This window comes from Oryctolagus cuniculus, chromosome 18, assembly GCF_964237555.1.
Source record: "Oryctolagus cuniculus chromosome 18, mOryCun1.1, whole genome shotgun sequence".
Lineage (NCBI taxonomy): Eukaryota > Metazoa > Chordata > Mammalia > Lagomorpha > Leporidae > Oryctolagus > Oryctolagus cuniculus.
The window spans coordinates 3388006-3408462 of NC_091449.1; the positions used below are offsets into that span (position 1 = coordinate 3388006).

General features: G+C 67.8%; 4 protein-coding genes across 7 annotated transcripts; 2 read left to right on the forward strand and 2 right to left on the reverse strand.

Moving 5' to 3' along the window:
* The first annotated feature begins 34 nt into the window (after window positions 1-34).
* FIZ1 (FLT3 interacting zinc finger 1) lies at window positions 35-8240 on the forward strand. Of its 2 annotated transcripts, none has more exons than XM_070063617.1 (3): window positions 35-127; window positions 5037-5374; window positions 6284-8240. In XM_070063617.1, the coding sequence occupies exons 2-3, from the start codon at window positions 5072-5074 to the stop codon at window positions 7430-7432; spliced, it is 1452 nt and encodes a 483-aa protein (XP_069919718.1). In that variant the 5' UTR covers window positions 35-127; window positions 5037-5071; the 3' UTR covers window positions 7433-8240. The 2 variants fall into 2 exon arrangements, with proteins under 2 accessions (XP_069919718.1, XP_069919717.1); XM_070063616.1 differs by lacking the exon at window positions 35-127 and adding an exon at window positions 3768-3894.
* ZNF524 (zinc finger protein 524) lies at window positions 754-4195 on the reverse strand. 3 transcript variants are annotated; one of them, XM_070063622.1, is made up of 2 exons: window positions 3921-4195; window positions 754-1823 (listed from the first exon to the last, which is right to left on the reverse strand). In XM_070063622.1, the coding sequence occupies exon 2, from the start codon at window positions 1783-1785 to the stop codon at window positions 982-984; it is 804 nt and encodes a 267-aa protein (XP_069919723.1). In that variant the 5' UTR covers window positions 1786-1823; window positions 3921-4195; the 3' UTR covers window positions 754-981. The 3 variants fall into 3 exon arrangements, with proteins under 3 accessions (XP_069919723.1, XP_069919722.1, XP_069919720.1); XM_070063621.1 differs by lacking the exon at window positions 3921-4195 and adding an exon at window positions 3425-3567; XM_070063619.1 differs by lacking the exon at window positions 3921-4195 and adding an exon at window positions 3018-3153.
* On the reverse strand, window positions 2768-5073 carry LOC138846774 (bcl-2-binding component 3, isoforms 3/4-like). Its single transcript, XM_070063473.1, has 4 exons — window positions 5050-5073; window positions 3921-4124; window positions 3692-3729; window positions 2768-3146 (listed from the first exon to the last, which is right to left on the reverse strand). Exons 1-4 carry the CDS (start codon window positions 5071-5073, stop codon window positions 2768-2770), a joined length of 645 nt encoding a protein of 214 aa, XP_069919574.1.
* A 7937-nt stretch (window positions 8241-16177) lies between the features above and the next one.
* On the forward strand, window positions 16178-19766 carry ZNF579 (zinc finger protein 579). The gene is made up of 2 exons (XM_070063153.1): window positions 16178-16453; window positions 17677-19766. Exon 2 carries the CDS (start codon window positions 17679-17681, stop codon window positions 19347-19349), a length of 1671 nt encoding a protein of 556 aa, XP_069919254.1. The 5' UTR covers window positions 16178-16453; window positions 17677-17678; the 3' UTR covers window positions 19350-19766.
* The last annotated feature ends 691 nt before the right edge of the window (window positions 19767-20457 follow it).

Below are 20457 nucleotides of genomic sequence, written 5' to 3' on the forward strand. Positions count from 1 at the left end.
GCCTCCTGACCATAAGCCCTGCCCCGTCAAGCTGCAGGGGCTGAGCCCTGCCCGCGGGTCCCCCAGCGGGGAAGCTGCACCTGTCGCGTGAGCCTGTCAGTCACTCCCTTCACCAGCCGTTCTCAGGGTAGGACTCGCAGGCCGGCCCCAGACCCTACTGAATGGGAACCCTGGCGGTGGGGTCGGGGGGTCCCCCATTTTAAGTACCCTTCGGACTGATCCTGGCGCTGCTACCGCTCAGAGCAGCCACGTACGCCCAGTCCGGTCTAGCCCACCATTCAGCAACATCCCCTAGGGTTAGACCCCACCTCTCCTAAAGGCTCCCCTTTGAGCCCCCCTAGTCTCCCTACATTGCTCTTTCTGCTAAACCTCCTTCACCCCCACCCCAAGTCAGCCCCCTCTAAGGCGCCCGCCCACGCCCACGAGCTCGCCTGCCTCGGCGTCAGCCCCGCCCCTCTCTCTCTAACTCCTGGCTGACACCTGCCGCTGGGCCTGGGCCTCGCCTTCCCGGCCGTGGACTGGCTCTCGGGACAGGGGCGGGGCGGAGGGCGGCGAGGCGGCCCTGGAATCACGCCCGTGTAAGTTTCCACGTTCACTCAGATTGCATATTTATTGGGAGCACGTTGGGGTCCCGCGGGGGCAGGGGGAGGAGCCGTGGCTTCCCCCGCCCCCCTCTTTGGCATCACGCTAACACGAGGCACGGCACAAGGGGGTCCTCCCCGGAGAGGTGGCCATCAGCGCACACACACAGAAGCCAGTAGGCACGATTTATTTCCGCGGCCCCTGCCTCCGAGGGCCTGTCCGTCGGGGGGCAGCGCGGCAGAAGGCAGCAGGATCCACGAGTTGAGGTCCCCACCGTCCGCCCCCTCCCGCAGCGGGAAGACGGAACAGAAGGGGGTCCCGGCCCCCTGGCCCAGGCCCAGCACCAGCTGGACTCCCAGCTCTAAACCTGGCCCGGGGAGAGAGGGCCGGGGGTGCGGGTCAGGCCGGCTCCCGCCCGCCCTCCTCCTCCTCCTCCTCCTCCTCCTCGGCCCCTGCGGTGGCCGGGATGCCCTCGTCGTCCCACGGCGGCTCGGGGCCGGGGTCCGGCGGGCCCAGGGGCACCGCCAAGCCCTCGGGGTGCTTGCGCTTGGCATGGCGCCGCAGCGTGTTGGCCTCGGTGAAGCGCAGGCGGCAGACGGGGCACTGGTAGGGGCGCTCCCCGGAGTGCACGCGGTGGTGGTGCGCCAGCTCGCCCGCCTCGCGGAAGCGGCGTGGGCACAGCGGGCAGCGGAAGGGCCGCAGGCCAGCGTGGATGTTGCAGTGCCGCCGCAGGTGGCTGGACCGCTTGAAGGTCTTCCCGCAGTCCTTGCACGCGTGCGGCTTCAGCTCCGAGTGCGAGATGCTGTGGCGCTCCAGGTCGGAGAGGTAGGGGAAGGCCCGCAGGCACACCGGGCAGAAGTGCGGGGCCTTCCTGGAGCCGGAGCCCTCGGGCCCCGCGGCCGCCGACCCCTCAGAGACCGTGTAGGGCACTCCCTGGTCGTCGATGAGCAGCAGGTCCCTGCCTGCGCCGCTGCCCGCGGGGGCCGTGGCCCCCTGCGCCCGCGGCGGCGGCGGATCCGGCCCTGACTTGGGGCGGCGGCCCCGTCTGCGGGGGAGGGAGGCCTTGAGCGTCCGGTGGGAGGCGGCGCCCCCCCCAGGTTGGCGGCCTCGGCGGCCCGGGGGGACGGGAGGAGGTAAGGCCAGAGGTTTGTCTTCCTCTCCAGGCAAAGGCGAAGGCAACGGGTCTGGGCTGGGGGTGTCCATGGAGCAGTGGGGGGCTTGGGTCTAGGCACTGGAGCTGGCTAAGAAGAGAGAGGGGGCAGCGTCAGGGCTGGGAAGGCCCGGGCACCCCCGGTGCCCCCAGACACCTGTCCTGCCCCTCTCTCTCCGCGCCTGGAGCTGGCTGTGGGGGGCGTTCATGGTCATGACCAGGGTCACGGCGGCGGCAGGGGGACAAGGTTCTGTGTGTGCCCCACGCCTCCCTCGAAGTTCAAGGTCACCACGGTCTGGGAGGACGGACAGAGTCCACCCACGGGAGGACGCGGGCCAAGCCCCCCGAGGTTCTTCCACCCCAGCGCCCTCGGCTGGCTCAAGGGCGTTAGGGGCGCAGGCGGGGCTGGCCCGTGCGTGGGTGGCCAGTTAACATCCCAGTGGCTACAGAGTCCAGGGCCTCGGGTCAGCTGCCCTGAGCTCAAGGGCTGAGCCCTGTCACTGCTGTGTGTGGCTCCAGCACGTCCCTAAGCCTGGGACACCTGCTCCGTTCTACCCCCCTGCCTGGACAGGTGGCGGAGGGAGCCGTGACCACGGCCAGCATCCGCTCACACCAACCCTCCCCGCCCTCGCTCTGCAAGTGGGGAAACCGAGGCACGGGAAGCCAGCTCCACCCAAGTTCCCTCGTGTCAGCGAGTGAGTGGCCGGGCCAGCGCTCAGACCAGCGGCCCCGGGGAAAGCGAAGAAATGGACATGCCGAGGCCGGGGGTCCTGGGTTCGAGTCCGGCTCCGCTGGGACCCAGCGAGTGGGCATTGCCAGGGTTCTCGGGAGCACCCAGTGGGGCTGCTGGCGCACCACCGCCATCCCCGCGCCCCAGCGCCCGCCCACGCGGAGCCTGAGGTTTACACGCGAGAAGGGCGAGCGCACGCGCTGCGGGCGGCCCCCCGCACGCCGTCTCCGTGGGAACCCGGACGCCTCGCCCCCGGCCAACGGCTCGCTCCCGGGCTCTCCGGGCGCGGTACCCCCAACTGGCCCCTACCCCCGGCCCGCGTGCAGGCGCGTGCCCGTGCGGCGCGCGGGGCGGGCCCTGCGGGGGCGGCGGCCAATGAGCGGCGCCGCGGCCCGCCGCCGGCCGGGGCCGCCCGGAAGGGGGTCTGCGCGCGCGCGCGCCCGGGGCCGGCCCGGCGGGGCGCGCGGCGGCGCGCGCAGGTGTCGGGGGGCGCTCTCCGGCGGCGCGCGCCCTCGGCCTCCCCTCCCCCGCCCGGGCCCCCCGCCTCTCGGGTACCTCATTTGCATGTCGCCCGGCTCGCGAGGGTGCGCGCGCGCGCGCCGCGCGGGGGGCGGCGGGGCCGGTGCGTGGGAAGGGGCGGCGGCGGCGGCGGGCGGCGGCGGCGCGCGGGGGCCGGCCCCGCCCCTGGGAGGCGACGCGGGGCGGTGCCGCCCGCTCCCCCGCCCGAGGCCCGCGCGCCCGCGGGGAACAAAGGGGACGCGCTGGGTCCTAAGCACCGGGAGCGGCCGCGCGGGCGAGGCGTGCCTGCACAGCGGGCCGCCCCGTCTGCCCGAGCACCCGCCGCCGCGTCCCCACTACATCGATATAAGTGTCTTTTCTGTCACGAAGCACCCGGCCGGGGGACCCGACCATAGCGATCGCACGAGAAGCGGGAAAATGGCAGCCCGTTGCCCGTAACTAACATGGCGCCGGGCCGGCTTCTTAGCGCCGCGGAGGGCTCAGCGAGAATGCGGTGCCCGTCTTATCTCTGAGGCGCACTCGACGCGTTTCAGGTCCTCGTCACCCCTGACGGAGTGCTGTGCCTCAGGAACGGGTTTGAGGCAGGAATGGGGAATCGCATCGCCCTCGCCTGCGTTAGCGCCTCCTAGCGTCGCCGCGCTGACCTGGTTGCCCTCAGTCTCTATGGCGCCGTGCGACCCCCCAGGCCCCGCCCCTCGTCCTGCCCTCACCTAAGATGGCGGCCGCCCGGCTTCCCTAACCTCCGGGGCTGGGGAAAGGAAGGGAAAGAGGGAGAAGGGCGGGGGGGCGAGGGGGAGCCGAGAGGGCGGGAAAGGGGGGTGAGGGGGCCGGGAGCGAGGCGGAAGTCGAGGGGCCCCCCGGGTGGAAGTGACGCTGCCCCCGCTGCCCAAAATGTCGGCGCCCAGAGGGAGGTGTAAGTAATTAAAGAGGAAAGCCGACCGACTTCTCCGGCCTCCCGGGGCCACGCCGGGCCTCCAGGACGTCCGCTCCGTACGAGCGAGGTGGACTCCGGTGGCCCCGGGCCCGCCGGACCCGCCTCCGCCGCGGCCTCCCGGCGCTGCCCCGCAGGGGCAGGGGGAGGGGCACAAAAGGCCGGCTCTCGAGGCCTGCTCGGGGCGCCAGGGCCCGGGGCCGGCTCGGAGCCTGCGGGAGGAGCGGGAGGCGGGGCTCGGCGGGACGGGGCGGGGCGAGCGGTGGGAGGAGCCCGGGGCGGGGCTTAGCGTGGCGACGGGCAGGGTTTAGGGGCTGTGGGTAGGCTGTGGGCCTGGCTTAGACAAGGCGGGGGGCTGTACAGGGGCGTGGCTCCACGGTGGGGGCCGGGCCTCGGCAAAGAGGGGGCGTGGCTCCACGGGGGAGGGAGGGGCCTAGGCAAAGGGCGTGGCTCCACGGGGGAGGGAGGGGCCTAGGCAAAAGCAGGGCGGGGCTCCATGGTGGGGGCGGAGCTTAGACAAAGCTGGTGCTGGTGTGGGCGTGGCCCGTGGTGGGGGCGGGGCCTGGGCAAGGCGGGGGCGGGGCCTAGGCACAGAAGTGACGGGAAGCCCACTGAGGCTTCGCGGGGCCGAGCGCTTCCGTGGAACGGGCAGGCCCTCCCGGTGGAAGAGAGGGGCCGCGGGGGGCGCAGATGGGCCCGGAGCCGTGTAGGCGCGCTCGGGGCTTCCTTAACGGGGGAGGTGCGGGAGGCCGTGGCGGCAGGTGTCCGCGCAGAAGAGCGGGGCGCAGCGATGGGGGGGTAACAGCACGGTGGTTCCGATTCCCCCAAGGAGGCCTGCAGTGGGCTCTGCCCACATATACCCCCGGCGCGCCCAGTGTACTGCACGAGGGGGCGGGGCCAGGAGTGGGGGCGGGGCATAGGGGGCGGGGCCTCACAGCAGGCCGACTGGACCGTTCCAGGTGATTGACAGAGTGGGGACGGGAGAGTAGGCTGTGCAGGGCAGTGGGAGGGGCGCAGGGGACGTTGGAAGTGGGAAGGGCGCGCATGGCCTCGGAGGGTGCCTCCCAGGGGACAGGGGTTCTGGGGGCGGCCCTTCAGCGGCTCCCACTGCCTCCCTCCTGCAGAGAGAGCGCCCACCGGCCGCTGCACCCCCGCCGCCATGGACGACGCCCCGCTACCCGCACCCCCGGCGGCCCCCGCCGCGGCCCCGCCCGCCGCCGCCCCCCGCGTGCCCTTTCACTGCAGTGAATGCGGCAAGAGCTTCCGCTACCGCTCGGACCTGCGGCGCCACTTCGCGCGCCACACGGCGCTCAAGCCCCACGCGTGTCCGCGCTGCGGAAAGGGCTTCAAGCACAGCTTCAACCTGGCCAACCACCTGCGCTCGCACACCGGGGAGCGGCCCTACCGCTGCTCCGCCTGCCCCAAGGGCTTCCGGGACTCCACCGGCCTGCTGCACCACCAGGTGAGTCCGCCGGCGAGGAGCCCGGGGCTCCCTGCGTCCCCGCCCAGGGACCCTGGCCAGGGCTCTCCCTGCGTCCCCGCCCAGGGACCCTGGCCAGTCAGCACCAGCCTTTCCTTCCCGCTGGCCCCTGTGTCCACGGCCAGGAGCCCAGGAAGGAGAGCATGGCCCGAATCGCTGCCCCCACCGTGTGCGCCTCGTGGAGGCTCCACTCATTCAGCAGTGACTGCGCGTGTTCCCTGCTCAACCCCTGGTAGCCAAGGGGCCCTCTGCCTCCACAGAGCTTGCACTCCTGGGGAGGTGGTCATCTGTCGGAGTGACCGGGTGCCCGCTGCTTCGAAGCCTCCACACTCAGGATGGGGGGGAGGGATATGCATGACCTCGGAGGCCTCACCCTGCCCACCAGTGGGTTGAACCGCTCCTGAGCACCTGCTGTATGCGGGCACAGGGGAACAAAGCAGACACGTGGCCGCCCAGCTGAGGGGAGTGCTGTGAGAGGTGTGAGGCAGGGGCGGGGCGGGAAGCAGACTTCTAGGCCGGCAGGGCTTCGCCGTGGGAGCTGCCACCACGGGCACCCCAGGCAGCGAGGAAGCCGGCGGGGAAGACAGCAAGCGCAGTGACAGTGGATCGAGTCCCCCACACACCACGTTTGGAGGCGGCATCACAAATGGGCAGACGCAAAAAACCCGCTGCCACCCAAGCCTCTTACAGCGCCCCGGCTGCCGCCTGGCCGGGCCGCGGGCAGAGCACGGGTTTCTGGGCTCCCTCCCGGGAGGCTCTGATCCCCCAGATCTGGGAGCGATCCCCGGGGCCCGCCGGCGCCCGCGGGGCTGGGCGGCAGTGCCGCGCCTGCGCAGGTCGGGCCCCCGGGGCGCTGACGCCTGCCGTCGCCCTGCGTGCGTCTCATTCCAGGTGGTGCACACCGGGGAGAAGCCCTACTGCTGCCTGGTGTGCGAGCTCCGCTTCTCCTCGCGCTCCAGCCTCGGCCGCCACCTCAAGCGCCAGCACCGCGGGGTGCTCCCGTCGCCGCTGCAGCCCGGCTCGGGCCTGCCCGCCCTGAGCGCGCCCTGCTCGGTCTGCTGCAACGTGGGACCCTGCTCCGTGTGCGGGGGCGCCGCGGCGGGCAGCGCCGAGGGCCTGGAGGGGGCGGGCGCCGGCGGCTGGGGCTTGGCCGAAGCGGCCGCCGCGGCCGCCGCCTCCTTGCCCCCGTTTGCCTGCGGGGCCTGCGCGCGGCGCTTCGACCACGGCCGCGAGCTGGCGGCCCACTGGGCCGTGCACACCGACGTGAAGCCCTTCAAGTGCCCGCGCTGCGAGCGCGACTTCAACGCGCCCGCGCTGCTGGAGCGGCACAAGCTGACGCACGACCTGCAGGGGCCCGGCGCGCCCCCGGCGCAGGCCTGGGGCGAGGGCGCCGCGGCGGAGGTGGGCGCCGCGCCTCCGGCCAGGGACGGCGGGCTGCTCCTGGGCCCCGCGCGGGGCGGCGTGCCCGAGCTGGGGGCGCTCCCGGAGGGCGGCGGGGAGGCGGCGGCGGCGGCCGAGCCGTCGGAAGACACGCTGTACCAGTGCGACTGCGGCACCTTCTTCGCGTCGGCCGCCGCGCTGGCCGGCCACCTGGAGGCGCACTCCGGCCCCGCCACCTACGGCTGCGGCCACTGCGGGGCGCTGTACGCGGCGCTGGCCGCCCTGGAGGAGCACCGGCGGGTCAGCCACGGCGAGGGCGGCGGGGCCGAGGCGGCGGCGGCCGCGGCCCCGCCGGGGGACGGCGCGCCCGGGGAGCCCGCGTCGGGCTCGGGCCGCGGCAAGAAGATCTTCGGCTGCTCTGAGTGCGAGAAGCTGTTCCGCTCGCCGCGCGACCTGGAGCGGCACGTGCTGGTGCACACGGGCGAGAAGCCGTTCCCGTGCCTCGAGTGCGGGAAGTTCTTCCGCCACGAGTGCTACCTGAAGCGCCACCGGCTGCTGCACGGCACCGAGCGGCCCTTCCCCTGCCACGTCTGCGGCAAGGGCTTCATCACGCTCAGCAACCTCTCCAGGCACCTGAAGCTCCACCGGGGCATGGACTGACCGGCCCGCCGCGCCGGGCACCTGCGGATCCACACACAGCCCCGGAGCCGCGGCTCAGCACGCGCGGGCGTCCACGAGCTGCTGTCGGCTTGCGGGCCCTCGGAACCAGAGGCAGGCGCCGCCCAGGGAACACTGCCCCGCTCCCGAAGAGCCATGATTCCCGATGACCCTGATCTGGGGAATGTGGGTTGGGGGGGGGGGGGACATGTCCCAAGATTCCCCTCCAGAAGCTACCCCCCAGAATCGCTGGTGCCCCCCAGGAAGTGGATACAGCTGGAGTCTGCCTTCCTCGCCCCCTCCATTCCAGTCCCTGAGCTGATGAGGACCAGGGTGGGCCGCCCTGCGCTGAGCTCCGCCTCCCTACTGCGGAGTGGATCGACCCGGCCATCTCCTCCCATCCCTGACACTAGAATAGACTGGTATAGGCTGGTCCAAGATACCCTGCCCCATGCCCCGTAGGATGGACTGACCCAGGTGCACACACGCCTGTCCACTCGGAATGGGCAGGTCCGGGCCGTGGGCTGCCCCCGCCCCCTCCCCGGCGTGAGAAGGGCAGCCGCGCCCTCTCCTGTGCCGCGTGGGCAGGTGCGCATTCCCCGGCCCGCACGAACTCAGTAGAGCGAGGTGGCGACTTTGCGCGCCCAGTCCGTCTCTCTCCATCTCCATCGGTCTGTCTGTGTCTGCGTTCCTCCCAATCCCAAGGGGGGGGGGGCTTGGCGAGGGGGTCCCCGCCCTGAGCCTCGACCTCGTCCCCTCTTCCCATGCCCCGATGTCTCCAGGACCCCAATAAACCTCGTCCTGTCTGTCACTGCCAACTCCTTTTCTGACCTGCCCCCTTCCCCGACTCAGGCGGGCCGCCTGAGACAGATGGGCCCCTCCCTCCCGGCTGCCAGTCTGCCGTATAAATCGGAGCCTTTCCATCGCCCACCCAAGCGGAAGGCAGTCCACCTCCAACAGATGGCAGCCTTCAATCCCGTAGGACACGCCCCTTGGAGACCAAACTTAGAGACGCTTCCAGGAGGAGGCCCCGCCCCGCCCCTTAGAGCGGGGAACGGGTCCCGCCCATCAGGAGGCGTGGACCCTGCGGGCCACGCCCGAACGCTGACTCCCTGCCGGGCACTGAGACCCCTCGGGATCCCACAGAGAGCGAAACAGACGACCCTGGCCCTCCTTGGGGGCGGGGGGGGGGGAGTATACTCTGATGCATGCGCAATGCGGGTGGTGGAGACCCATGAATGAAGGAAGCAGCCAATTTCCGGCGGTTGCAAGTCAAGAAATCGAGGGTCGAGGCCGTGCCACTCTAAATGGGGGTGCGGGAGGTCCGGGAAGGCCGCGCTGGCGAGGGGCTCGTGGTGGCAGCCCTGCAGGGTGAGGGGGACTTGGGGAAGGGGGCGCAGAGGCAGGCAGGGGCCACACGCCGCAGGCCCGGGGGGCCGCAGCTGGCGCGGGGCAGCTGGGTTTTAAGCCGGGAGGGCTGTGGGCACCCCTGCGGTCGGGCTGCTGAGTGCAGAAGGACCTGGGGGGCGCAGCGTGGGAGGGAGGTGTGGGGCCTGGACCAGCTGGCCAAGAGGAAGGGGAGGACTGGAGGTGGCATCTGGTTGTGTGCGTGTGCGTGCGTGTGTGGCAAGGGGTGTCAGGAGTGACGGCTTGGGGCGACACCTTTGTAATAAGGCCAGAAAACGGGGAGAACAAGCTTAGGGAAGGGTGTGTGGGGGTGGTCAGGAGTCCCTCCGCGGCTTCTTAAGTGTGAACCGTCCCGTGGCTCGGTGCTCGCTATGCTGACGCCTTGCACGGTGCGCGGTGCGGTGTTCTGCTAGGCACAGACCCGGGACCAGCACTTGCACCTGCACCGGGAGACACAGGTGAGAACATTCACAGCGGTAGCCCTCGGCACCCCTGGAATGTCCCCCAAAAACACAACCCTCAGGGCGCAGGCACTGAGCGGTGGCTAAGACCCTCTTGTCCATGTCCAAGTGCCCGGGGTCGCAGCACTGACCTTAGAGAAGGCACTGCCCATTAGTGACAAGACCCACCCCTTAGAGACAGGCACCGCCCCTTAGAGACAGGCACCACCCCTTAGAGAAGGCACCGCCCCTTAGAGAAGGCATCACCCCCTTAGAGACAGTCACTGCCCCCTTAGAGAAGGCACTGCCCCCTTAGAGGCAGGCACCGCCCCTTAGTGCTGAGAGGCAGCAGTGACCACTCAAGTAACTGGGTGCCCGCCACCCACCTGAAGACCTGCACTGAGCTCCTGGCTCCCAGCTACACCTGGCCCAGCCCCCGCCACTGCAGGCATCGGAGCGATCAGCAGATGCCCCCCACCCCCCGAGGTAACTAATGTTGGTACGTCAGGCTATGCAATACTATACAACACAGAATGAGTGGGGGGCTGGCTGGCATTGTGTTACAGCAGATTGGGCCACCACCAGTGACAGCAGTTTCCCACGTGAGCGCCAGTTCAAGTCCTGGCTGCTCCACTTACTGTCAGCTCCCTGCTAATGTGCCTGGGGAAGCAGTGGAAACGGCCCAGGCGCTGGGCCCGGCACCCACGTGGGAGGCCCTGGGTGTAGTGCCAGGCTCTTGGCTTTGGCCTGGTCCAGCCCCAGCCCCAGCCATTGAGGCCATGTGGGGAGTGAAACATCAGAGAGAAGTGCTTGCTCTCTCTCTCCCTCCCTCCCTCTTGGTCCGTAACTCAGCCTTTCAAGTAAAAATAAATATAAATCTTGGCCAGCGCCGTGGCTCACTAGGCTAATCCTCTGCCTCGCGGCGCCGGCACACCGGGTTCTAGTCCCGGTCGGGGCGCCGGATCCTGTCCCGGTTGCCCCTCTCCCAGGCCAGCTCTCTGCTGTGGCCCAGGAGTGCAGTGGAGGATGGCCCAAGTGCTTGGGCCCTGCACCCCATGGGAGACCAGGATAAGTACCTGGCTCCTGGCTTCGGATCAGCGCGGTGCGCCGGCCGTAGTGCGCCCACCGTGGCGGCCATTGTAGGGTGAACCAATGGCAAAAGGAAGACCTTTCTCTCTGTCTCTCTCTCACTGTCCACTCTGCCTGTCAAAATAAATAAATAAATAAAAATCTTTCTTAAACAAGAGAATAAATGAGACAATGTACACACCATTACATGGATGGAAGCCAAGAGGCCGGATGCAAGAAACCAGACACATGTGCCCATGCCTAGGACATCCAAGAGCAGGCCCCGCTGAGCCGCAGGACCCAGAGGCCTTGCGGGTCGTAAGCCCACCAGGAGAGCCGGGAGACGCGTTCCGAGGGGAGGAGAGCTGGGGTCGGGACTCTTGAGGCACTCCCAGGAGTGCCCAGTCTCGGAAGCAGATGGCATCGCATAGCCATCGTATAACCAGTTCAATGCAGCCTTCGCAGCGCTTCACGATTGAACACGCGTTCACGGAAGGAGACACTGCGTGGAGAAAACCGTGAGGGAGCAGCTTCTTCCCTGGAAATCCCCCACCGCCCACTAGAGAGGGCCCGTGCTCCTCAGCCTTGAGACTGTCCCTCCCACCTCGCAACCACCCCTAAGAGAAGGCACCGCCCCTTAGTGACAAGACCCACCCCTTAGAGACAGGCACCGCCCCTTAGAGACAGGAACCACCCCTTAGAGAAGGCACCGCCCCTTAGAGAAGGCACCACCCCCTTAGAGACAGTCACTGTCCCCTTAGAGACAGGCACCACCCCTTAGAGAAGGCACCGCCCCCTTAGTGACAAGACCCACCCCTTAGAGAAGGCACCACCCCCTTAGAGACAGTCACTGTCCCCTTAGAGACAGGCACCACCCCTTAGAGAAGGCACCGCCTCCTTAGTGACAAGACCCACCCCTTAGAGAAGGCATTGCCCCCTTAGAGAAGGCACTGCCCCCTTAGTGACAAGACCCACCCCTTAGAGACAGGCACCGCCCCCTTAGGGATAAGACTCACCCCTTAGAGACAGGCACCGCCCCCTTAGAGTCAGGCACCACCCCCTTAGAGAAGGCACCACCCCTTAGAGAAGGCACCGCCCCCTTAGTGACAAGACCCACCCCTTAGAGAAGACACCGCCCCTTAGAGACAGGCACTGCCCCCTTAGAGTCAGGCACCACCCCCTTAGAGACAGGCACCACCCCTTAGAGAAGGCACCACCCCCTTAGTGACAAGACCCACCCCTTAGAGACAGGCACCGCCCTTAGAGAAGGCACCACCCCCTTAATGACAAGACCCACCCCTTAGAGACAGCCACCACCCCTTAGAGAAGGCACCGCCCCCTTAGTGATAAGACCTACCCCTTAGAGACAGGCACCGCCCCCTTAGAGATAAGACCCACCCCTTAGAGACAGGCACTGCCCCCTTAGAGACAGGGGCTGCCCCCTTAGAGATAAGACCCACCCCTTAGCAGCACCGCCTCCTTAGAAACAGGCACTGTCCCCTTAGAGACAGACACTGCCCCCTTAGGGATGAGACCCACCCCTTAGGCACCGCCCCCTTAGAGACAGGCACTGCCCCCTGAGAGTCAGGCACTGCCCCTTTAGAGACAGACACCACCCCCTTAGAGAGAGGCACCACCCTTAGAGACAGGCACCTCCCCTTAGTGACAAGACCCACCCCTTAGACAGGCACCACCCCTTAGAGACAGACGCTGCCTCCTTAGAGAAGGCACCACCCCTTAGAGACAGGCACTGCCCCCTAGGAGCCGTGTCGCTCAGGACCAGGTGTTGTTCTGGACATGGTCTCCTGAGGCAGGAGTGATCAGGGACCCCAGGGGCCTGCGGACATCCCACCCACCTGGCCTCCACCACAACCTGTTCTCAGAAGCTTGCACGAATGGGTCCCAAGCGTCTCCCTCGTGCCAGACCCTGGGCTGGGCTCTGCACCTCGCTGCAGCCCCATTTAAGAGACGTGCTCATCAAGGCTGGGAGGGACCAGGAACGTGAGAGACCCCGAGGGCCATCTCGACCCCTCCGAAACACAAGTGAGTAGCCAGGTGCTGCTTTCCCGGCCTCCATGGGCTCCCGTGTACGGATGGGGGGGGCGGATGCCTGCACCTGCTCACTCACAGTCCCCCACCCCCTCAGCACGCTGCCCCTCACCCCGGGACCCGACGCCCGGGCCCTCCTTCCTCCCACCCTAACTCCCCTCTATTTACCCACAAATACTTGCTCTCAATAGAGCAGTTAAGCAAAGAGGCAGAAGCCCCGTGCTACTGGGAGGGGAGCTGAGCCGTGAGCGGTGGCTCACAAGCACCTGAGGCCACAGGATGTGCAAAACCAGGGTGGTGGTGGGGTAAGCATAGAGGTAACGCCTTGCGGGTGGGAGTGCGGCTCAGGGGTGATGGGCTCTCTATGCACCGCTGGGCACCTGGACAGCACCGGGTAGGGAGTCGGCGCTGGGGACAGGAGAGCCAATGAGCCTGTGGTTGTGATGGGAATGCATCCAGGAGGGCATCCCTGAGCCAACAGGCGCCAGGCCCCGCCCCTGCCCAGGGAGCCGCCCGGCCCCCACCTGCTCGCCCCGCACCGGCTGGGCCTGCACCGGGTCCCGCGGGAGTGCCTCTGAGACACTACTCGGATCACGTGTCTCCCCTGTGGAAACCCTGGGTGTGCTGGGAGTGAGTCCAAGCCCAGGCTGCACCACCAGGCCGACCCAGCGGCCCTGCAGCCCGGCCTCTCCCTGCTCCCCCCAGGTGCCCTGCCCTCCTCTCTCGGCTCCAAATGGCCCTTCCCGCCCCCTTCCCGGACGCGTTTCTGGTGTGTGTGCTTTACTTTTTTTCTCAGTCTTTCAAGACTTCAGAATATAAGTGGTACACCAGCACACACACAGCCCCAGGCACACACTGTGAAGAATGGAAAACAGCTGCCCAAGCAAAACCCGTTCCTAACAGCACTGTGACCTAGCCGGAAGACGCGCGGCAACAGAGGAACGCGCAAATCAGGGTCTACTCCCGACGGAATACCACTCAGCCGTGCCAAGGGATGAAGCACTGGCCCGGTGACAACATGGGGGACCCTCAAAAACACACTAAGCGAAGGCAGCTAATCACGAGAGCGTATACTGTATGATGTCACAGGAAAGCAGATCCATAGCGACAGCCGCCCCAGGGGTGCTGGGAGGACACGGGGGTAGGGTTTCTGCGTGGGCTGATGAGAGTCTGGAACTCTCCTGGGAGTGGCAGCCTACTATCACGCTCATACTCAATGCTACTTTTGTCAAAACCCATGTTATTAGCCGGCGCCGCGGCTCACTAGGCTAATCCTCCGCCTAGCGGCGCCGGCACACCGGGTTCTAGTCCCGGTCGGGGCGCCGGATTCTGTCCCGGTTGCCCCTCTTCCAGGCCAGCCCTCTGCTGTGGCCAGGGAGTGCAGTGGAGGATGGCCCAGGTGCTTGGGCCCTGCATCCCATGGGAGACCAGGAGAAGCACCTGGCTCCTGGCTCCTGCCATCGGATCAGTGCAGTGCGCCGGCCGCAGCGCGCCGGCCGCGGCGGCCATTGGAGGGTGAACCAACGGCAAAGGAAGACCTTTCTCTCCGTCTCTCTCTCTCTCACTGTCCACTCTGCCTGTCAAAAAAAAAAAAAAAAAAAAAAAAACATGTTATTTACCAAGTACAACAACCCCATACACATAGGTCCATGTGCTACCTGCCAGCTTTGAAACAGCGAGAGAGGGGCCGGCGTGTGGCACAGGGGGTTAATCCTCCACCTGCAGTGCCGGCACCCCATGGGGCACCAGTTCGAGTCCCGGCCGCTCCACTTCTGATCCAGCTCTCTGCTGTGGCCTGGAAAGGCAGTAGAAGATGACCCAAGTGCTTGGGTCCCTGCACCCATGTGGGAGACCCGGAAGAAGCTCCTGGCTTCGGATAGGCTCAGCTCTGGCCATTGTGACTATTTGGGGAGTGAACCAGCGGATGGGAGACCTCTCTCTCTCTCTCTCTCTCTCTCTCTCTCTCTGCCTCTGCCTCTTTCCCAAATAAATAAAATATTAAAAAGAAAAGGAAGCAGCAAGAGACACATCCGGTTCCCCAGCTCTGAGTGCCTCTCCCTTCCCAGCGGGACCCCGCCCCTGGATTTGGAGCTCTGCTTCCGCGGGCGTCTTCACACCTTTACACTTTCACCGGACGCGCGTCCATCCCGGAAAACCACAGGCTCCCGCTCCCGGCTCCCGGCTCCTGGCTCCCGGCTCCCGGCTCCCGGCCGTTTCTCCGCCCTCGTTCACCGCTTCTGAAACCTCCAAGAACCTCCCTCTAAGACCTGGAAAAGGGGGGGGGGGCCTAGGCTGCCTACAGCTTTAAGAAGTCACTGGAGGCCGGCGCCGCGGCTCACTAGGCTAATCCTCCGCCTAGCGGCGCCGGCACACCGGGTTCTAGTCCCGGTCGGGGGGCCGGATTCTGTCCCGGTTGCCCCTCTTCCAGGCCAGCTCTCTGCTGTGGCCTGGGAGTGCAGTGGAGGATGGCCCAGGTGCTTGGGCCCTGCATCCCATGGGAGACCAGGAGAAGCACCTGGCTCCTGCCATCGGATCAGCGCGGTGCGCCGGCCGCAGCGCACCAGCCGCGGCGGCCATTGGAGGGTGAACCAACGGCAAAAGGAAGACCTTTCTCTCTGTCTCTCTCTCTCACTGTCCACTCTGCCTGTCAAAAAAAAAAAAAAAAAAAAAAAAAAAAAAAAAAAAAAAAAAAAAAGAAGAAGAAGTCACTGGATTCACATCTGTGAATGTACCTGCAAGAATAAGCTAACATTTATTTTTATTACTTTTTTTTTCCAGTCTGGGGCACATTCCCACGATTTCAAGCTGGAAGCACCCAGGACAGAGCAGAACAGTGGCTCAGCCCGGGGAGCGGCCTGTGTCACCGGCCTCTCCCCACACAGCCCGCTGATAACCAAGGCCGGCTCTCCCTCCCACCTGTTTGCACACTGCGCGTCTTCACTCTTCACTGGACACGCGGTGCTCCGCTGAGCGGCTCAATCAGGACTGATTACTCCAATCTGCTCGGATGCGCTCAGCACTCCGTGACTCGCCCCGCTGGGCCACCCCGCCAAGATTAACCTGCTACAGACAACTTTTTTTTTTTTCCTCACGGCTCTGAGCAGATCTCTAAAAGATACATTCCTAGAATTGCTGGCTCCTCAGGGCTGTTCCAACTTCTGAGGACCTGTTTGCCCACACTCTTGCCAACAATGCCTGGCACGAATTTAACCTGAAACCAAGGGCGCCAAGCTGCAGGTACACTCCCGCAGGGTGGCCGGTTCTCCACCTCGCTTTTGCAGAAACGGCCGTGTTGTTGGTTTCAGCCCCAACAGTGTTGCCTCCACTAGGCCCTCGGGGATCGCCCCCGCTCCAGGGAGCGCTCAGCTCCCGCAGTCTCAGTCGCTGCGTCCCCCCAGCGCCCTGTGTGGCGGCTTGTGTCTGTCGGCCTCCGCCGTCGGACCTGGAGCTCCCAGCCCGCAGGGCCGCGGCCGCTCCAGCACCAAGGCCAGGGCCGGCCCACAGTAGGTGCTTAGCAGCTGTTGGTCACTTGCACCCCGGACCCCGGACGCACACGGAGGGGAAACTGAGGCTCGGAGCCTGGCGCAGGCTGCAGCCCGGTTCCCACGCAGGGGGCCCGCGCCTTCTGCGCCATTCACCGCCGTCCTGCGCCCCGCAGCGCCTGGCACGCACCGGACCCGCAAGGTGCAAGCTTGTCGAAGGAAGGAGCCAGTGAATGAATGAACGTGTGCGTGTGCGTGTGTGCGTGTGCGCGTGCGGGGGAGCTGCAGCCCGCCGCCCCGCCGGCCCCCTCCCCGCTCCGGCAGCCCGGAGGAGCCGCGCGCCCCCGCCGCGGCCCCCGCTTCCGGCTTCCCCGCCGGACTCTCCTCCTGCAGGCCCCGACGAGAGCCCGGTTTCCGGGGGGAAGACTTAGGCGGGGACACCGAGCCCAGCCTCCTCCTCCCCCTCCTCCCCTCCTCCTCCTCCTCCACCCCCTCCGCGCCCGGGCCCCCTCCCTCCCCGCCACCGCCGTCCGCCCTCGGCCGGCCGCGGGCAAGGAAGAAAGGAGCCAGGAGCGGAGGTAAGCCCGGGGCGCCGAGCCCCAGGCCGCGGCCGCGCCGCCGATTCTGCCGATCGCGCCCCGGGGGGCCGCGGGCCGCGCCGCCCCCTCGGGGACCCCGCGCCGGCCGCGGCCCCCTCCCCGAGCTGCCCCGCAGCCGGCGCCCAGCCCCAGCCCCCCTCCTCCCCTGGTCCCCGCAGCCCGGCCCCTCCCCCGCCGGGGTCGAGCCCCCCCAGCCCCCCGCGGCTGCCCGGCAGCCCCCCCGCGGCCTGCACGCTGAATCCCACCCCTGCGCCCGGGCCCCTCCCGCACGCCGGGCCGGGGTGGGGGCCCCGAGCGACAGCTGTTCTGACTTTGTCTCCCTGCGTGTCCGCCCTCTGGCCGCGGCTCTGCCCCCTCCCTGCACCCTCCCCGGGCCCACCTGGGCGCCTCTGCCCTGGCGCTGCCGCTGGCCTCTCCATCTCTTTGTCACCCCTTCTCTCTGTGTGTGTGTCCGTGTGTCCCTCCCTGCATCTCTGTCCCTCTTCCTCTGTCTCATGTGCTCTGCATGTCCTCTCCCTGTCTCTGTGACACTGTGTGTCCCCATCTATGTGCGCCTGGATCTCTGTCCCTTTCCCATCGCTGTCTCATTCACTATGTCACTCTCCCCTGTGTCTCTGTGCCTCTCTGTGTGTGTCTCCCTCTCCCTCTCTGTCTCCCCCCACTGTGTGTGTGTGTGTGTGTGTGTGTGTGTGTGTGTGTGTCTGGCTTTCCCTGTGCCTCTGCCTCTCTCTCTCTCTGTGGGGGTGTGTCTGGCTCTCTCTCTGTCTCTGTGTGTGTGTGTGGGGGGGGGTGTCTGTATGTCTCTGGCTTTCCCTGTGCCTCTGTCTCCCCCATCTGTGTGTGTTGGGGGGTGTCTGGCTCTGGCTCTCTGTGTCACTGTCTCTGTGTGTGGCTTTCCCTGTGCCTCTGCCTCTCCCCCATCTCTGTCTCCCCCATCTCTGTCTCCCCCATCTCTGCCTCTGTCTGTCTGTCTGTCCCTCCTTCTGCTTCTCACTTTCTATTTCTCCCGGCCTCTGTCTCTCAAACCCCTCACCCCTTGCCCTGGCTGCACATCCGCCCCTGGCTGTCTCCATCACCGCCTGCCTCTCTCTCTCTCTCTCTCTCTCTCTCTCTCTCTCTCTCTCTCTCTGCCTCACTCTCCGCCACGCCCCACGCTCCTGCCCTTCCTCGGCCCCTACCCTATGTCTCCATCTCTCCCACAGGCATGGATCCGCAGCCCCCGCCACCCGCCCAGGGCAGCCCACCTCACCGCGGCCGAGGCCGGGGCCGGGGCCGGGGCCGCGGTCGGGGCCGAGGCCGGGGCCGGGGCGGCGCGGGAGCCCCTCGGGCGCCCCTGCCCTGCCCCACCTGCGGTCGCCTCTTCCGCTTTCCCTACTACCTCTCACGGCACCGGCTGAGCCACTCCGGCCTCCGGCCCCACGCCTGCCCGCTGTGCCCCAAGGCCTTCCGCCGGCCTGCGCACCTCTCCCGCCACCTGCGCGGCCACGGCCCGCAGCCCCCGCTGCGCTGCGCCGCCTGCCCCCGCACCTTCCCGGAGCCCGCCCAGCTGCGGCGCCACCTGGCCCAGGAGCACGCGGGCGGCGAGGTGGAGCTGGCCATCGACAGGGTGGCCAAGGAGGCGGCTGAGCCCAGCTGGGGCCCGCAGGACGAGGGCGCGGAGCAGCCCACCACGGCGGCCGCGGGGGCCGCGGAGGAGGCGGCCCGGTGGCCTGAGGCGTGGCCTGCCGGAGAGCCGGAACCGTCGGCGGCCCCCACGAGCGCCGAGCCCCGGGAGTCCGAGCCGGAGGAGGCCGAGGTCGGGGCCGCGGAGCTGAGCGCCGAGCTGGCGCTGGCGGCCGGGCGACAGGAGGAGAAACAGGTCCTGCTGCAGGCCGACTGGACGCTGCTCTGCCTCCGCTGCCGCGAGGCCTTCGCCACCAAGGGCGAGCTCAAGGCGCACCCGTGTCTGCGCCCCGAGGGCGAACAGGAGGGCGAAGGGGGGCCGCCGCCGCGCCCCAAGCGACACCAGTGCTCCATCTGCCTCAAGGCCTTCGCCAGGCCCTGGTCCCTGTCTCGCCACCGCCTGGTCCACTCCACCGACCGTCCTTTCGTGTGCCCGGACTGCGGCCTGGCCTTCCGCCTCGCCTCCTACCTCCGCCAGCACCGCCGCGTCCACGGCGCGCTCAGCCTGCTGGCCCCGCTGCCCGGGGCAGCCAAGAAAGACGACAAGGCCTCGGCAGGACGGAACTCAGGGAAGGGGCCCGAGGGGAGCGAAGGGGCGGAGTGCGGGGGTGCCTCGGAGGGGGGAGAAGGCGGGCAGAACGGAGGGGACGCCGCCCCGGCCCGGCCTCCCGCCGGGGAGCCCCGCTTCTGGTGCCCGGAGTGCGGCAAAGGGTTCCGCCGCCGGGCGCACCTGCGGCAGCACGGGGTGACCCACTCCGGGGCGCGCCCCTTCCAGTGCGTGCGCTGCCAGCGGGAGTTCAAGCGGCTGGCTGACCTTGCCCGTCACGCGCAGGTGCACGCGGGGGGCCCAGCCCCGCACCCGTGCCCGCGCTGCCCTCGGCGCTTCTCCCGCGCCTACAGCCTCCTGCGCCACCAGCGCTGCCACCGCGCCGAGCTGGAGAGGGCGGCCGCGCTGCAGGCGCTCCAGGCCCAGGCCCCGCAGCCCCCGCCAGCCCCGCAGGCTGAGCAGGAGGAGGGCGGGCTCCCTCTGCCCCTAGCACACATCAAGGAGGAGCCGCCCTCCCCCGGGACCCCGCCCCGGTCCCCGCCGGCACCCCCTGTGTTCCTCAGCGCCTCCTGCTTCGACAGCCAGGACCACTCGGCCTTTGAGATGGAGGAGGAAGAGGTAGACAGCAAAGCTCACCTGCGCGGATTGGGCGGCCTGGCCTCCTGACCCTCACAGCGGTCCTCCGCCTGCCGTTGAGTGCCCCCCGGTTGCAGTGCGGATGCAGGAGGGAAGCAAGAGAGGCCCCCTCCTCTGGCTACGCACCCCTCCCCTTCAAGCCCCCGACACTGAGGGGAGGAGGCCCCGGGCGGCCCCACCCTCCCCACGCCCACCGCCCTCCCCCCATCCTGAGGCTGGTTAGGAACTGCTCACCCCAACACGTGTCTTAAGGCAGGACGACCCGGAAGGAGGCGGAGGACAGTTGGCCCAGGGAAGGAGCCTGGTGGGGGACCCCCTGCCTCCCTGTCCCCCCCTAGACACACTGGACACCACCACCTCTTTGGAACTGCCAGACCCTGGGGGGTCCCCAGTGAGCTAAGGTTTGTCCCTGTGCCTCTGTCAGTGAATAAATGTGAGTTCGTGCAACCCAGGGGAGTGAGGCCGTCTGTGGAGGCGGGAGGTGGGCGGAGGGGCGGCTCCTGGAGCAATGGGCCTGGGTCACTGGGTCGGGGGGGAGCTATGGGTGTGAGAAGGCAGATGGCTTCGTTGGACAAACACCACGCCCCTCCCGTGCACCAGGCCGTGCCGGGCCCTGGGGCAAGAGAAGGAGCTGGAACTCTACAGCCTCCCGCGGTGATAGAATGTTCTAGGTTTTCAACGTCTAATACGGCAGCCGCGAGCCACAGGAGGCTGCTTCCGCTCCAGTGTAGAACCAGTCGATGAAGTTCAAGTAAAAGTGAAAAGTGCAGGCCCTCTGTCCACTTTCGAGGGCCCAGTAAGTGGTCGCCGAGTGGCTGGTGGCTGCCCTGTGGGACCGCACAGGCAGAGGAGCTGCGAGGGTCGGGGCAGGGAGGGACGGCCACCCAGGCCCCCGCTCAGCGCTTCCTCACCTCGGGACAGAGCCAGCACATGGTGGCGGCCCGGGGAATTAGCCGTGTCTGAGCCGGTGCTGGGCGAGAGCACCTGGGCTCCTTGCCGAGCTGACCGTCCAGTTGTGAAATGGGCAGCCATCAAGCATGGGCACACACGGATGAGGGCCACTAGCTGGGAGCCAGGTCCCCCTGGAGCCTGCAACTCACCTCGAGTGACGGGGGCAGGGGCTGAGGTGCTGTGGCAC

Excerpts from the sequence above, each read along its gene's own strand:
- ZNF524 (XM_070063622.1), bottom strand. The coding sequence starts at position 1,785 with ATGGACACCCCCAGCCCAGACCCGTTGCCTTCGCCTTTGCCTGGAGAG.
- FIZ1 (XM_070063617.1), top strand. The coding sequence starts at position 5,072 with ATGGACGACGCCCCGCTACCCGCACCCCCGGCGGCCCCCGCCGCGGCC. Across the intron at positions 5,375-6,283 it reads CCGGCCTGCTGCACCACCAG|GTGGTGCACACCGGGGAGAA; the intron begins GTGAGTCCGCCG and ends GTCTCATTCCAG.
- LOC138846774 (XM_070063473.1), bottom strand. The coding sequence starts at position 5,073 with ATGGCGGCGGGGGTGCAGCGGCCG. Across the intron at positions 3,730-3,920 it reads CCGGGAGGCCGGAGAAGTCG|CCCCGGAGGTTAGGGAAGCC; the intron begins GTCGGCTTTCCT and ends TCCTTTCCCCAG. Across the intron at positions 3,147-3,691 it reads CCGGGCGGCCGCCATCTTAG|GGGCGGGGCCGGCCCCCGCG; the intron begins GTGAGGGCAGGA and ends GTCGCCTCCCAG.
- ZNF579 (XM_070063153.1), top strand. The coding sequence starts at position 17,679 with ATGGATCCGCAGCCCCCGCCACCCGCCCAGGGCAGCCCACCTCACCGC.